At 36.6% G+C, this 14,875-nt stretch overlaps 1 protein-coding gene across 1 annotated transcript in view; it reads right to left on the bottom strand.

Annotated features, from left to right (window-relative positions):
* Positions 1–206: 206 nt before the first annotated feature.
* The window catches only part of IPMK (inositol polyphosphate multikinase), a gene marked incomplete at its 5' end in the record, with an annotated part of 58,825 nt that continues 44,156 nt past the window's right edge, over positions 207–14,875 (bottom strand). Inside the window, 2 exons of the mRNA XM_019538587.1 lie at positions 207–6,087; positions 8,234–8,315. Of these exons, the coding sequence (XP_019394132.1) occupies positions 5,456–6,087; positions 8,234–8,315 (714 nt within the window). The remainder of the gene's footprint in view (positions 6,088–8,233; positions 8,316–14,875) is intronic.

Genomic DNA, 14,875 nt, shown 5'->3' with positions numbered 1-14,875 from the left:
TTCACTGGTAAGTGTAACACCTTCCAGGGCTGTAGGAGTGCTAAAACAAAGAGAGCGTATAACTTCCAATTGATTGATATTGTGTGGTATGCTGACATGAAGGAAAAGGCAAGTAAAAGATGGGCAAATGCAGCAGAAAGAATAAAGTGCAATTTTTGTTTCTTGTCATATTTAAGAAAGTATATTAAAATGAAGCAATTCAAAAATTAAGTTGCAGAAAATTTTAATAGTTTGCCAAATATACAGCTATTAGAATTACCCTAAATATCACTTAAAATTAAATTACAAAAGTTGATATAGAGCTCATTAGACTTTTCTATAAAATAAGCACATTCTACATTAACAATAGTCACCCTCCCCCCCCAAAAAACCAATAAAGGCAAAAAACAAAGGACGAATTACAGCCAAAAATGTACAAAATAAAGAGATAGTGACATTATTTGGACATTTAAACCAAAGAAAATTAGGCCAGCCTAGGTACATTCATTCACTATGAAAAAACAAAACCAACTTAGAACTGCAGTTAAAAAAAGGGGGGGAATCAACATTTAACAGTTGTAGGTGCAATTTCACATGCTTTCATATATCTTCCAGTACAGTTCCCAGAGTATTAAAAAGTGCCTTTGTGCACCTCAGTTACATTTATATTCAGATACAATACAAGTCATACTTAGAAATATTAACTCATTACAATTATCAACTTGAACAGATTTGTACAAATTAAGAACGTATTTGCCCCTGGTTACCACCCCCTGGCAAAATCTCCTTTCTACAACACTTTCCAACAGGAATATGTAGGGCCTATTTCTATGAAAATTACAGGAGAAATAGTTCTTGAATATTATTTTCCCTATAATTAAAAAAAAAAAAATCATCAATTATTTCAGCTCAGTTTCAGAAGTGTTGCAAATATTTGTCATTTGGAAGTTCTTTTGTTCACTGCTTTTTCTGTTAGCAACAACAAATGTGCAGTACCAAAACCTATGAAGCTGGAATGGAATGTATTTCCCAAGAAACATGTTACTACAATACGCTGCATTTCTATGGCTAACGAAGAGCAGTAACATACCATAGGCCTCAAGGCCTTTGGGCATTATGTGTAGTAATTACTTACATTGCAAGATACAGTAAATGTCCCACTTGTTGCACACTATGAACCTTCATTGTTCTTGCTATATTAGTGTAATAAGCTCAAGCCCAAAATGTAATATAAATTACATTAAAACAACTTTCTTTCATACAACATGCTCCGAGACGTTCATTCTCTTTAAAAATGTGCATAAATCCAGTTTCAGAAAACTTAAAAACCCGGTCCCCCAACCAGATATTTCAAAATCATAATCTCATTTAATTTCCTGATGGTGACAAATATAAACGTGCACTTCCCACTATTATTTAAAGCATTTTTGGCAATGTTCTTCAATAGCTGCACCTTACTTACATAGACGAGACATCCATTTATTACAAAGAGACTCCTCGTCAAGTTATTCCACTGTGATGCATCAGGTGCATATCTTAGGTGTGTTAGGTATGTGAGGTCACTAATAGTACCAAAGCAGGAGGTGAAGGCACTCAAAAGGGAAGGTTATTGCAAATAACTGTAAACAAATAGGCAAACAACTTTTTTTTTTTTAAATGGTAGATGTGGACTAGGAGGCTCTTAAACTAAACTGGTCAGTCATAAAAAAGTCCCACTAAAATTAGTTTCTACAAAAGAAAATGACATGCACGCACGTACCCATTTAGTGGTGCTACCCTTTCTTCCTCTCTTCAACTTCATATTACTTCAAATGACAAAAAATAAATAAATATATTGATGATGCGAAACAGCTTTGGTTGCAAACAAATACTTATATTCTGGCACAGTCCCTTCCTTTTCTTTTTTTCCCTTTTTCTTTGTTTTTGTTATAATGGGCTAAAAGGTCAGCTTTCAAACACTTATAATCCACAACACCCCATTCAGTCAAGTAACAACTCTCTACATACAAGAAAAGCATGTTTGAAGACCTGGGTATACATTACATATTGACATTACTAGAAAAAGTAATGCACACTAGTTCATGCCCTCTAGCTTTTAGTTCCGTTTATCCTGATTAATTAAAACAAAGTTATGTGTTCATAATTTACTAGACAATTTAAGTACGTATGGAATTGTAGTGTTACGTGGAAGCAAAAATACAAGTCTAACCATTCACTAAAGAAGCAAATAGTTTGAAAATGCAAGCTCCAATGATTAAACATCATATACACAGGATGTTTCATTCATTTTAGCTTGTAAAACATCTTGGTTAAAATGCCATAATAATTTCTGGTTTCATTTGAATCCATGCAGCAAGTTCCACCTGTATCAAAAATACCAAGAATATAAATGCCTTGTTACAAAACTCTTATTAGGTAAGCTTGTACACAGTTCCCCCAGTTTACCAATGAGAAAGTCTTTAGAATGACCATCTATACAAAGGCTATTTTAAAAACAGTACTTTCATTACTTTACTCTTTTGACTACTTATTATTGTAGTAAAACAAATGCTTATTGCTTAAATCAAAAACAGTCAAATTTAAATCGCACAATTATGAGCAGGTAATATTCCAATCAGGAGGCAGATGCTGTTGGTTTGGTTTAGCAGAAATCACTATAGGGCTTCATTACTATTTAAGTAAAGACATCTATGCAGCTTAATCTGTTGTCTATACTGTTCATAAAGGAATGCAGAGGGATCGTTCACATGAGAATTAAACCCAAAAAGAGAATCAGTACCACAACATGGCCTAGCTATCAGTGTCTCCCTTCTTTTCTATCTAGTTTTTGTAATCTGTTTACCAAAAAGTCAAGATATTGAAAATCAGTCATAATTACATTTCCAAATACAAATTTATAAATGTTGATTTGACCTGTACAAGATGCCAATAATCTAAAATGCATATCCCCACAACACCCCGAATTTCTGCATGAAATACATTTGTAGGCTTATACTACGAAAAGACACTTCTGCAAGCTTGTAGTTGCACCTAACTAGTATTTTATCTGAGGTTCTTCCAAGTTAGTTTTAAGTAAGAAAAATACATCTGCAATAATTACTGCTAAAAAAAGATAGTTACTTGATTATTTTATTCAAAATAAACTGACGATTTAACAATATTCCAAGTGCATTACAAACACTGCCATAATCAACACAGCATATTTAACACTAGAAAAGCATTCAAACACTGAAGACATATCTTACAGTACAGATAGGAGAATGCGCTTATATTGCTGACTGGGAGAACACAGATCATTTTTCCAATAATTGGCTTCTCCGAGTCCCATGTCCGATTTTCCTGGCATGAACGGATTAATACCCAGGAGAGATGAATTAGAGCTGAGACGTAAGAATTAAAATATAGCTGCAGAGCTGGTTTCCCTTTTTTTTCCTGAATTTATAAAAGAAGATGCCATTAAGAGGCTAAACTAATTTAACATTACAAGAGGAACAGAACAAAATCAGGACAGAAAACACAAGAACACTATAGCAAAGAACATACAAGTTTTCCAGGATATAACTTAATTTAGTTCACAGGGAGTTAGGAATACATCAGTGAGTTTCAATTTCATGTCTACAACAAAAATATCACCAAAAGTTGGAATATTATCCTTTAGCCTTCCCCTAAACATAACATTTCCACTAAAGCAACTGTTTCAAAGCATTTGCCCTTTTTCGAACTTTAAACATATCTTGCTTTGTAAACTGCTTATGTTGACACTTTATTACCAAATATTAACTTAAAATTTTAAACAATTTAGTCTGACCTTTTATATTTTTGCTTCCAATTAGGTAACTCTCTTAATTAACATATATTTTTTTAAAAAGACAGTTCTCTCTTTCCAAAATACAAAACCTAATTTCAATCAACCAAATTTGCAGATACATTTATATGAACAAGTGCACAGTGCAAGACATCATAAAAAGCAGCAAAGACATAATGCCACAGTAAATCCACATTTAGATATGGTAATAAATATGGAATTCCAACCAATTTGGGTGTTTTACACCTCTGACATAAGGTATGAAAACCTCTGACAGTACTTGCCACATTTTAAGCACCTCTTTACATGGTATCTTATATTGCATAGCAACATGTATAGCATGAAAAGAGGCACACCAACTACAACTGAGACATTTTATTACAATGCCAGCATGTGAATATTTTAACTTTGCCTGTATGCAAATACAGGTCTGACACCACATTACATAATTTACCTGTCTGTCAGTAACAAACAGATCAATTTTAGCCTTGGTGTAAATGGAAAAAAAAAAAATACCATGGAAGTGAAAGAAGGGGTTCCTGGTTAAAAGCTAAATTCTTTCACTTATAAACACTCCTGTTCCTGCTTGGAGCCTACTCAGTTTCCATGTGGGGCATCTCTGCAGTGGAACTCTGGACACTTACTAAAAAAAGACCACTGCACACATGTGCACATCAGGCCCAGTGTCTCGTAAAATAACCACAGGAAATCACAATATGAAGTGTTCCCTTTAAATCTGCCTTTTAAGTTTTTCATTCTTGTTAATTTTGCTTAAGTTATTGTTAGAAGAAAGGAGCACTCCAATCCTCCATTTACTCAGTGTCAGAAATTCCTTCCAGAAAATAATTTCTAGCATGTTTCAGAAGACATACTTCTGAACAGGCTTCAGAGTTTTATATTAGAAACAAGATGGAGTTTTTAGATTTTTCTTTTTAAAACATAGATTAGATATGATTTCCCAGTCTAATTATAAAACTAAAACCTTTGTTTTATGATTCTAGTCCAGCATTTCAACAACTCTGACATGAACTACACTGTAGCCTATGAATGTACATTAAAGCCTGTCCGTGAAAAAGCAGAAGCCTCGACCAGTTTTTAGGAATACAGCAATATTGTGCCATTTCATAGAGAAGCACCTCTTGATATGCTGGTTGCCAAGTCAGAACACAGAATCTAAACAGGAATCTCTCTCAAAATAGGGTTACTCCAGTTTTAAGAATGTGGTAAACATACAAGGACAACACTGAACACATCAGTTTGTCCTTTCTTGTTTTTCAGTTGATCTAAACCCGTTAATTCAAATATGGCTCAGTGTCAAGATAAAAGTGGACAGAAATAATCTAAAAGATAAATCAGTAATGGGGAGCCAACTCAAGCCTTAATTATTAGATAACAATTGCCTTTGATTTGGCCCACCTGTATGTTTCAGTATATTAATTCAATTATCCACCACCTCTGTTTACCTTTCTTAAGTATCTTTATCTTTCAAAACTAACTACCAATTAATTTTCCTGAGTAAGATTATAAAAAGTTAAACCCTTCTACCAAAAGTACAAAGACAAATAAAATATAGAACAATACAAACCCAATTATACAGCATACCAGTGCAGAAATCCTTCATGTAGGTGCTCTTCATTAGCATTGGCCCCAATAAAAACCATAACAAAGAATTTAGTTATCTAAAATATTTTGAAGTACAGTAATTAAATTCTTCAGACCATAAATGTAGCCATCATCCTTTGTGTTGCTAGGGAACACATGAGCAAAATCTATCATTCGGATGTCTACATCTACACTTTCCTTTATCTCTGCAGACATATGGCAGAAAACCTTTTCCAGTTGGGGTAGAACGTTTCCATTTAGATGTTCCTGGGAAATGCAAGTGTTTTTCCATACACTGTCTTGCTCCAGATTTTCAACTTTTAGTGAGATCTGACTGTGATGCCGCTTTGAGTATGCATTTTTGTGAAGTGCATAAAATTTAGAGAAGCTTTTACCAACAGAGGCCTCTATTTTTCCATTCTCTGTAGCATTTATTACATTAATATTATTATTAAATTCCAGCATGTCTCCATCTGGTAACAGCCCCTTGGGCATAACTCTCTTTTCTACCAATGTGCCACCACTCAACCTTGTGTTTGTTAGTTGACATGAGCCTTCATAAACAAACAGCAATGAGCTTGCATAAAAATTGAGCTGCTCCTGGCTCTCAAACCACTCCAAGATTTTTTCAATCTTTTGAATGCTGGCAGCAATAGCATCTTTTCTCAAACTGGATCCATTATGAAAAAACCTGGACACTCCTGCAAAAATAAAAAGGAAGATTTTAGGATAATTTAAAATTACAGCGCATTTAAATCACTTTTGAAGAGCACTATTCAAAAATATTTTCTCTTTAGTCCTCCTGCATTACTAAGATTCGAAAACTCCATTCAAATGGCATATTTCTTTTGATGTACATTTAACATTTTTAAAAATTAGAACCACTGTATGCAAAACAGTTAGCATGTCACTTGTTTGTGGAGGTGGAGAGAGAAAATTTCATGGTAATTAGTAAATAGAACAGAGCACTAAGAATGGACTAATTATCTACAAAGTGGTATTACAGACACCGTTAAGGTTTCCATTGCCTGTCCCTGCCACCTGCCATGTCACTCTATCAAAGTGCCTCAAATCGTGTGGGGAAACCAACACTTCAGGGATGAGCAGGTACATTCAGGCAATTGTTGGTTTCTTAGTGACTGATCAGGTGAACATGTTAATGTCAGCTGTAGCAGATTTTATGCAAAATGGTGATTATTGTACACTGGTGCAAAACAAAAAACAGACACACAGTACAGTGTATTGACTTAATGAAGATTAGAACAGGCTGGTTTCAAAAGAAATGTCCTATTCAGCACCACACTGCCTGTCTGACACCGTCAGGGTTATTTTAGTAACTTTGTTTGAGTTAAAATTTAAGCAACAAAGGCAGCAACATAAGGGAGGGCTTTAAATGCTATGGCACCCAAGTTGTGAATAACTGATCTACTGAAGTGATGATCTGTCAAAGGTAAAATGCCCGTCATGGAGCGTTCTCCAGGGCAAATGCTTGCTTGGGACTGCCCTGCCTCATCTGGTCTCAGAAGGCATTGATACACATACGTTTTTGTCCTGTGAAATGCTGGAGATCCACCGCTGAGGAATACTGCACTGCGCCGCATGCAGTTGTGTAAGTGGTGAAATGTGCATCAACAGGCAGAAAACAGCAGCGATGTGCTTTTGAACGAAAGCACCCCCGATGCTTTTTAGTTCAAAAGCATGCTGCAGCTATTTTCTCAGCACTGATGCACATTTCACAGCTTACACAACTGTAAGCATTGTAGCGCTAGGCACTTTTCAAAGCACCCAGCACTGCAGCACCTGCATGTATAAAAATGGCCAGAGTCCACTGAAGCTAGCCCAGGTCTGGCTTCTAGAGCAAGGGGGCAAGCTCTTTCCCACTCTGAGATGCTGAACTTTTGGTCTCTCAACTTCCCTGGTTCTCTGCAGCCCTGACTCAAGGAGCAAGCATCAAGTTCTGTTTCTGAGAGAGAGGTTTCACCTCCTCTTGGGAAGGGACTGAAAGGAATCCAAAGTTGCAAGCAACTCAGCAGATAGTCTCTACAATAAATGCATTTATTGGGCAAAGGCAACCGAGCTGGAGGTTTTCTACCCCCTCCAAAAGGGTCATAGAGTCCCTCTGTCCCCAGTCCAGTTGACACAGCTTGGAGCACCCTCAAAGATGTTGAGCCGTTCCTCTTCCACTTTTTCCAGCTCCCTAGGCTTGAGCTCCTCCACTTATCTCAGTCCCCAGACTCTTCTGTCCAAGAACTGCCAGGGTGCTTTTTGCAGCCTGCTCTTCCATTGTCATGTTTATCTTCTCTGGACACCTCCTAGGTGTGGGCATCTCACCTTTCTTGATACATCAAAGCTATTCAAGATTGTTGATGCTTAAGCTCCATCTTCTCTAGGTAACTAGCCCTTTTTTCTCTATCCACAGGCTGAGTCACACAGTGTTATAACCACATGAACACTGTTAACATATAAAACCAGTAGCACATCACAGTATAATGTGAGGTGGTATTTAAAATACTCTTGTCATATTATTCTACTGCGTCATGATAGTGTAACCTTTGCCTATAGTCTACCACAACTGCTTCCTTATTAGCAGTCTAGGAGTCAATGGCCTGCCAGAGCTAGTCAGGTCAATAACGATAACTCAGGTGAATTTGCACTGTTATCAAGTAGTTCAAATTCCATAAGAGACTGCTGTAGATGCATCACCCAATACACAAAGATGTAGAGAACCTGTTTAACTGAAAATCTGAAGAACATGATATTTACTAAGTACTGAAAACAGGGCAAGAGAGAGAGCAGGTACATGTGGAAGATGCACTTATATATGCAGCAACACCCAAATTCACTTACCATCTTTTATAGTTTCTTTTGTTAAGCTTCGTCCATAGTGCTGATTTTGAGTCTCATAACCGTCAGTGCAGACATGGTAAACCTACAAGAAACAGTAAGGGAACCATGTATTGTGTTTTATTTTATTCAAGACAACTAAAGTAGTTTCCTTCCTTATGTCAAGTTCCTTCAAAATAAAAGGGTTTTTTACATTTGTTTTTCAAAACTTAGATGGAAGTTGCTGTTTCTTTTTAAATCTGTGCAACATTAACTAGTCAATGAAACAGTATACAATATTCAACACATGCAGTATACCACTTCGCACATGTGCGCACACATTCCAATTAATTTGTTTTAATTCCCAAAACGGTCATCTCAGGACATTCTGCACTTGCTAATTTCACTTTACTGTTTTATTCACATCATTGCAAAATGAGTAGATGAAAAATTAAGATTGGCTGTTCCACAAGAATTACCAGGTGTGTTTTTGCTAGAAAAACCACTTAATTTTGCTGTATTGCAAGGTCATTATAAAAAGATTGCACATTCCTACTGAGCACAACCCCTTTATTCTACTATGTCTCATATTTCAAATGTAAACACTGCAATAATTCAAATCAGAAAAACAGAGTCACTACACATCTACCTTCCAAAATGAGTCAGAAACAAGCAATAACTATTTTACAGCAATGATTTATAGCGTTTCCACAGTTCTGAGACAGCCAGTCCCATTAATGGATATATTAGCATTCTGATGCAGAGCACTACAGGCACAAACAGTTTTTTAATCTTCCTTTGTACTAACAGTAATACTGTAAAACTAGCCAGATTACAAATGAATTCATCTACAACTCCTACAAGATATTACTTTGTCTGTTCCAGATGCATATAACAACATGTATGAAGTTAAGAATTGAGCCTCCAAAGTTTAAGCAAAAAGATGCAACTGAACTCTCTCCGCATTCTAAAGGAATGATCTTATGGAGCAGTTTGAGAAAACCCCGATTTGGTGCAAATATTTTTCCTTTACTGAAAAGCAACAGAGATGAAAGCAAGCTTTGATATGAAAGCTATATTATATTCATGACTTGTCTCTGCTGGGTGATGGTTACCTAGTCCCAATCAGCAGGAGTACAAATTATAGCTTCCCTGCAAGGCAAAAAGAAGGTGATTTGGCAGGAAGGACAGTTCTTTTTCTAGTCAAGTCTCCTCCACACAGCTGCTGTTCACGGACTGCAAAGATTCCAACTTGTGTCCCAGGACCTCAAGACCCACCAATGAACTGTGATAGAGATCACCCTCAAAATCAAGAGATTGCTAACAATGTCCTAGGAGTAGATAAATTCAACAACCCTCCTGATATCAGCTAGGGGGATGATTCCTTCTTGTTCTCAAGGAATCAGAACTTGTGGCTGAGGCGATATCTTTTATTAGATCAACCATTTGCAAAAAAATTCTTTATTTGTAAGTCTCTGGGCGCACAAACCCTTCATCAGGTGTAGGAGATTGCAAAGATTGTAAAAGTTCCCCTAGGTAGAAATGAAAATTCGTATTTCACAAGAGAGCTGAAGGTGTGGTGAAGTCTCATGAACATTAGTAATATCATTCCTATAACAGTTGGCAAAGAAATCCACATGATATAAAGTTTCAAAGGAAAAACATTCATGTATGAACTTAACATGAACTCAACTCAGTTCCAGGAGTGTCAATGTGATGCAAAATTAATTAATTGATTTCTAATAGAGACTTTTACCCATAATATTTAGGTTCATTAGTTCATTTTTACATACTTCAGTAAAAAAGCTTCACTTTCAAAAGGAAATATGGATCCAGTATTTTCTTTGTAAGAAAATTAAACGCACTGATGAAAATCACGGGCTGAAAACATGCCCACTTCAGATACAGTTTCAGACCGATTTAGATACAAGAAATGGTATAATTTATCTAACTCAATAACGACTTTCAGAGCAAGACAGCAAAATACCCAAAGGATTCAAAATGCTAATCTATGGTCCCTCCCTAGCTACAGAAAAAGCAGATAGTTTTTAAAACAATAGCTTGGTCCAAAAGACCATCCCATAACAGATAAATATTTATACCGTACAAATCTGTTAAGCCTGTCAAAAAGTTAAGCGTTTTAGACCCAGCAATGCCGGTTAAAGGATTATTTATTTCTCAGAAACACTTTTAATCATTAAAACAGTTTTGCACATCTCTTGGTGCAAGTCTGTGGATATTTTATATTCAACTTCCTGTTTACCTCTGATCTCTTACAGCTAGAATTTTAAGAAAGTCAATATGTTATCCGTTCACAAAACTGAAATAGCTAAACCAAAATATGATAAAAGCCTGCTTTATGACAGCTGAAAAATATTTAAACACATTCTTATTTGTGCAAATTAACGTACCCCCTTTCACTAGCTCAATATATGGCTCAGCACAGCTAACTACTTCTCCCAATAAAAGTTCTACCAAGCCCTTTTTATTTTCATTCTATGGAGAAGGGAGAGAAGGTAGGAATTTGAAAAACTCCAAGAACAATGTTTTTTTTCCCCTCTCACTCTGGCACCATTTTTCCACAGCAATGGCTGATATAATTACTGGCAGTAACTAAATTAATGCATGTAGGAATGCTGACGCATGTTCTTCTCATTAGACTGAAATTAAGTACGAACCTACTGCTGAGTCAATTTCAACAAAGAAAGGATGTAATTTGTTATGTGGTTTACCAAAATAGTTCTGGTTCATCTGGGCTTTGGATTTTGAAGATATCTTTAATGATTAAGCATATAATTAAGTGGACACGTGGTCTGAAAATACAGCTTTAGTTTGTTCCTGCAGTAAGGAATCTTTTTAGTAACAATTTGTAGACTCAGAAGCAATTTAAACTAGTTCAATGAAAAAAGCAGAATACAAGTGAGGATTTACCAAAACCCCCAGACACACAACAAGCAAATAGAAGTATTTCAAGGTCAGTCACCAAAATATAAAGCCATAAAGCAACACAGCTTTCAAGACCAATTATGACAAATGTGTTCCACTACCTTTCAAGAAGTGGCAATATAGCGAGTGACCCCCTTGCCTCACCCAATATTATTTGCATTATAGCAGCATGCAGAACACCCAGTCAATGAATACGGTACTATTATGTATTAGCTATTGTATAGAACTAGCATTCCCTGTCCTTTAGGAATACAAAATGAGGACAGCATTTTAAATAGTACTTAACTATTAAAACTTCCCAGAAGAGGTGGAAATTATCCAACCCTTGGAATCTCTGAAGGGATCTCTCCCTAAAGGATACCATCAAATTCAACAGCAGTTTATGGGACCTGAAAAACAGTTTATGTTAAATTCTGTGGCCTGTTCAGCAAGAGGTCAAACTAGATGCAGGATAATATGGTCAGACCTTAAAAGCCTATGAATTTAATGGCTAAGAATAAGTTTGGAAATGACTGAGGAACAGAAGAAACAAATACCATAAGGGAGAGAGAAAATAAGTTAAACAAAAATAAACAGGGTAGCAGAAGACATTTTTTGGTTTACCACTTGCCTCAATTATCTTGGCTTTAGCATTCAGCAAAGTTTGAGTTTTGCAAACAGAAGGCAAGGTCCATGAGTATTTAAAGTAGTAAGTGGTAGTAATTTTCAACACATCTGATGTCTTGCTAGAGCAGCAATTCTCAGCCAGGGTGCTGCATCACCCTAAGGTACCTTAAAATCCTCTCAAGGGTGCTGCACAATGTTAGTGTTGTTAGAGAGCAAACATGATTCAGAAAACAAATGCACAGATTCCAAACAGGAATCCAGTGTTAGAAATATTCTGACCTGTTGTGATCTGAGTTCTTTTCAATAGAAAAACTGTTCTATTTATTATTCTTCCATAGTCACAAGACTGAGAATTAAGAGCTGGCATTTTCCTCAAGTTTAAAAAGGTTAAGAACCATTATGCTATTCCACATTATATGCCATGAAATCTATCCTCATCATCTGAGAGAACTTTCATCAATGAAGGAGAGGGTTTCAGCTAATGTCATTTAACATCACTGACAAGGATATATGGGTTTTAGGTTGAAGTACAGTTTTTCGTAACTCTAATTTCCAGCTTTATACTTAATGTGAAGTGTCCAATTTAGAGTTATGGCATAGCATTAGTATATGCTTCTGTTAATAAAGAATACAGACTTGAAGATTTTTTTTCTGGCTTACGCTTAAAGGATACAATTTTGGCAACAACGTTTCTTAAATACACTTTTATGCATGACAAGTTAATCCAACAGAAATAAAGTTATGGATCCTAAAAAAAAAAAAAATCAATGGGTTTATATATTTAGATATTTGAGAAAAATCTTTCATATTTTATACACATGCTGCCCAATTATTTGCTACAAGAACTATAAGTTTACATCTAACTTGAGTATTTCAATTCTCTTTACTTTTATACTATTAATTTTTCAATCATTTCCCCTTTTTAAAAAAAAAAAAATCACAACTACAATGATGCATATGATTTTTAAAATGTTTGCTGAAATGACTTCACATTCTAAATGGTGTTATTCACACACACGTTCATGTTTTAATATTTACCTGCATGTCTATTCACTAAAATAAAATGCATCTACGTTTAGTACATTGAGAACATGAGAAATATGCCTTCAGAACAAGAGGTTTACTTAAAAGAGCACTCAAGCAGGGGGAGAGGGGGGAAGGGTTGGGCTTTTTTTTGGACAAACTTTATGAGAGAGACTTGGTCTCAAACACATCCACCAATTAAAAAAAAAATTGTGCCAACCAGGAGTAATATGTAAATATTTCTGTATTTTTGCTGTTCTTGGCACTAATATAAATATTTATGGGGCGTTTTTTTTTAAGAGGGAATTAAAACTTCTACTTTTACCCTCATCGGTTCCTCTCATCTGCTGTTTTTTTCTCAGCTATAAAGAAGTAGAAGTACCAGTACCACATGGCTATTCAGGTTTCCCAAAAGAGATCAGACGTGATCTCCATAATCTGTGAAATACTCTTCTACTGGAAAGGAGCTCCTAATTGCCTACAAGATGGATTTAAACATTCTCCAATGGCAAGACATTGTTTACATATATGTAAGCACCAAAATGTGGTTAATGATCTAGAATAGGCCGCTTAAAAAGTTTCAATATAAAAAGAAGAAGTTGTGTGAAATTGCTATGGGAATTTTACAGGTTAGTGGTATATAAATGGGGGGGAAAAAAATAAGTCTTATTCTAGAGACTGTTTCAGGCAGCATGGACAAAAATCAAAGAGGATTACCTGGTAGCTAGAGGTCTACAGCCATTTCTGCCTACCCTGTCCAAGTTACTGACCAACTGAGACTTGAGAGACAAGTATACAAACATCTGAGAAGAAGTCTTCTGATGAAGAGCACCCTTGGAAAAGTTAAGTCGTCAAGTACAGAAATGCATATTAAAAAAACTACATAATATGTGGGAGTGAATCTACTCTCCCCCCTAGATACCTTCTGTTCTTTCCTTATCAGCTAAATAAAAGCATACACCAAACCTGGGTAGCTTGGGTGGTCTAACCTCCCCAGTCTGCAATGGGTTACCAATTTGAGAGTAAGCCTCTCAGCTGATTGCTGCTGCCTTTACTTCAAAGAGTGACATTTCCCTGATCAGCTCTGCAGGGCAAGTGATGAGCTCCAGCTGCTGGGAAAAGGAACATCCTTTGAAGTAAAAACAGCAGCAATCAGGTGCAGCACCACAGCAGTACCAGTTTGCTGTAGCTATGCATACTCTCAGCAAGTTTGCAAACCCTCACTTCCACAGCCAGGTAAAACACCTCACACTGCAAAAATCCTGGGTTCTACCCGTATAAACCAAGGAAGCATGCATAAAGAAGAAAAATTAAAATTTCAGGAATTCCATCCCAGGCCAATGTGGTAACCAGCATCCGGAAGCATGGGAAATGCCTACAGTAGAACACAGGCATAGCTATGCCTAGATCAATGACAAGTGGCTGTCCAACGTCTTTTTGAATGCCTCTGGTCATGGCAGGTCCACAACTTCCTAAGGCAGCCTATTCCACTGCCTCACTGGTCTAACAGTGAAGTTTTTTCCAATAGCCAATCCTGGCTGCATGCAGGCTCCATGTCTGTCTGCATACATTACACCCCCACTCTCCCTAACTGCAGCTGACCAGAGCCTGCACCCAGGCTGCCCTGTAGCCCTCTGCATTGCCTCACATTTGAGAGGGCTAAGCCCCATTAGCCCCAGCCTTCCACCACCTATGGCAGTGTGCCTGCCTGCAGCACATGCATGGGCAAAGTATCATTGTTCATGAAATATTCACAGAACTACCAGGACCCATTTGCCAAGATCAACAGTAGCTCTGCAAATATTCCATGAAAAATAATAATTTACTTGTGCATATGCCACAAATTTTCAACAAAAAATCCACAATTTTCTCAGGGCCCTACCTATATCCACAGTATTTGCTTCATCCACCAAAGTAGTTACTTTGACAAACAAGATCAAGTTTGTTTGACACTACTAGGTTTTTGGTAAATCCATGCTGGGTACTGAAATCAGACTTCTTTCCTCCAGATGCTTGCAAATGGACTTTCCTTAGGTCATGCTCCAGTAACTTCCCATGTACTCTGATGAGTCTGAAGTTCCTCAGGTCCTC

Source organism: Crocodylus porosus, unplaced genomic scaffold (assembly GCF_001723895.1).
Source record: "Crocodylus porosus isolate Cpor-Errol unplaced genomic scaffold, CroPor_comp1, whole genome shotgun sequence".
NCBI classification, from domain to species: Eukaryota; Metazoa; Chordata; order Crocodylia; family Crocodylidae; genus Crocodylus; species Crocodylus porosus.
This window is presented reverse-complemented; position numbering and strand designations above follow the sequence as displayed.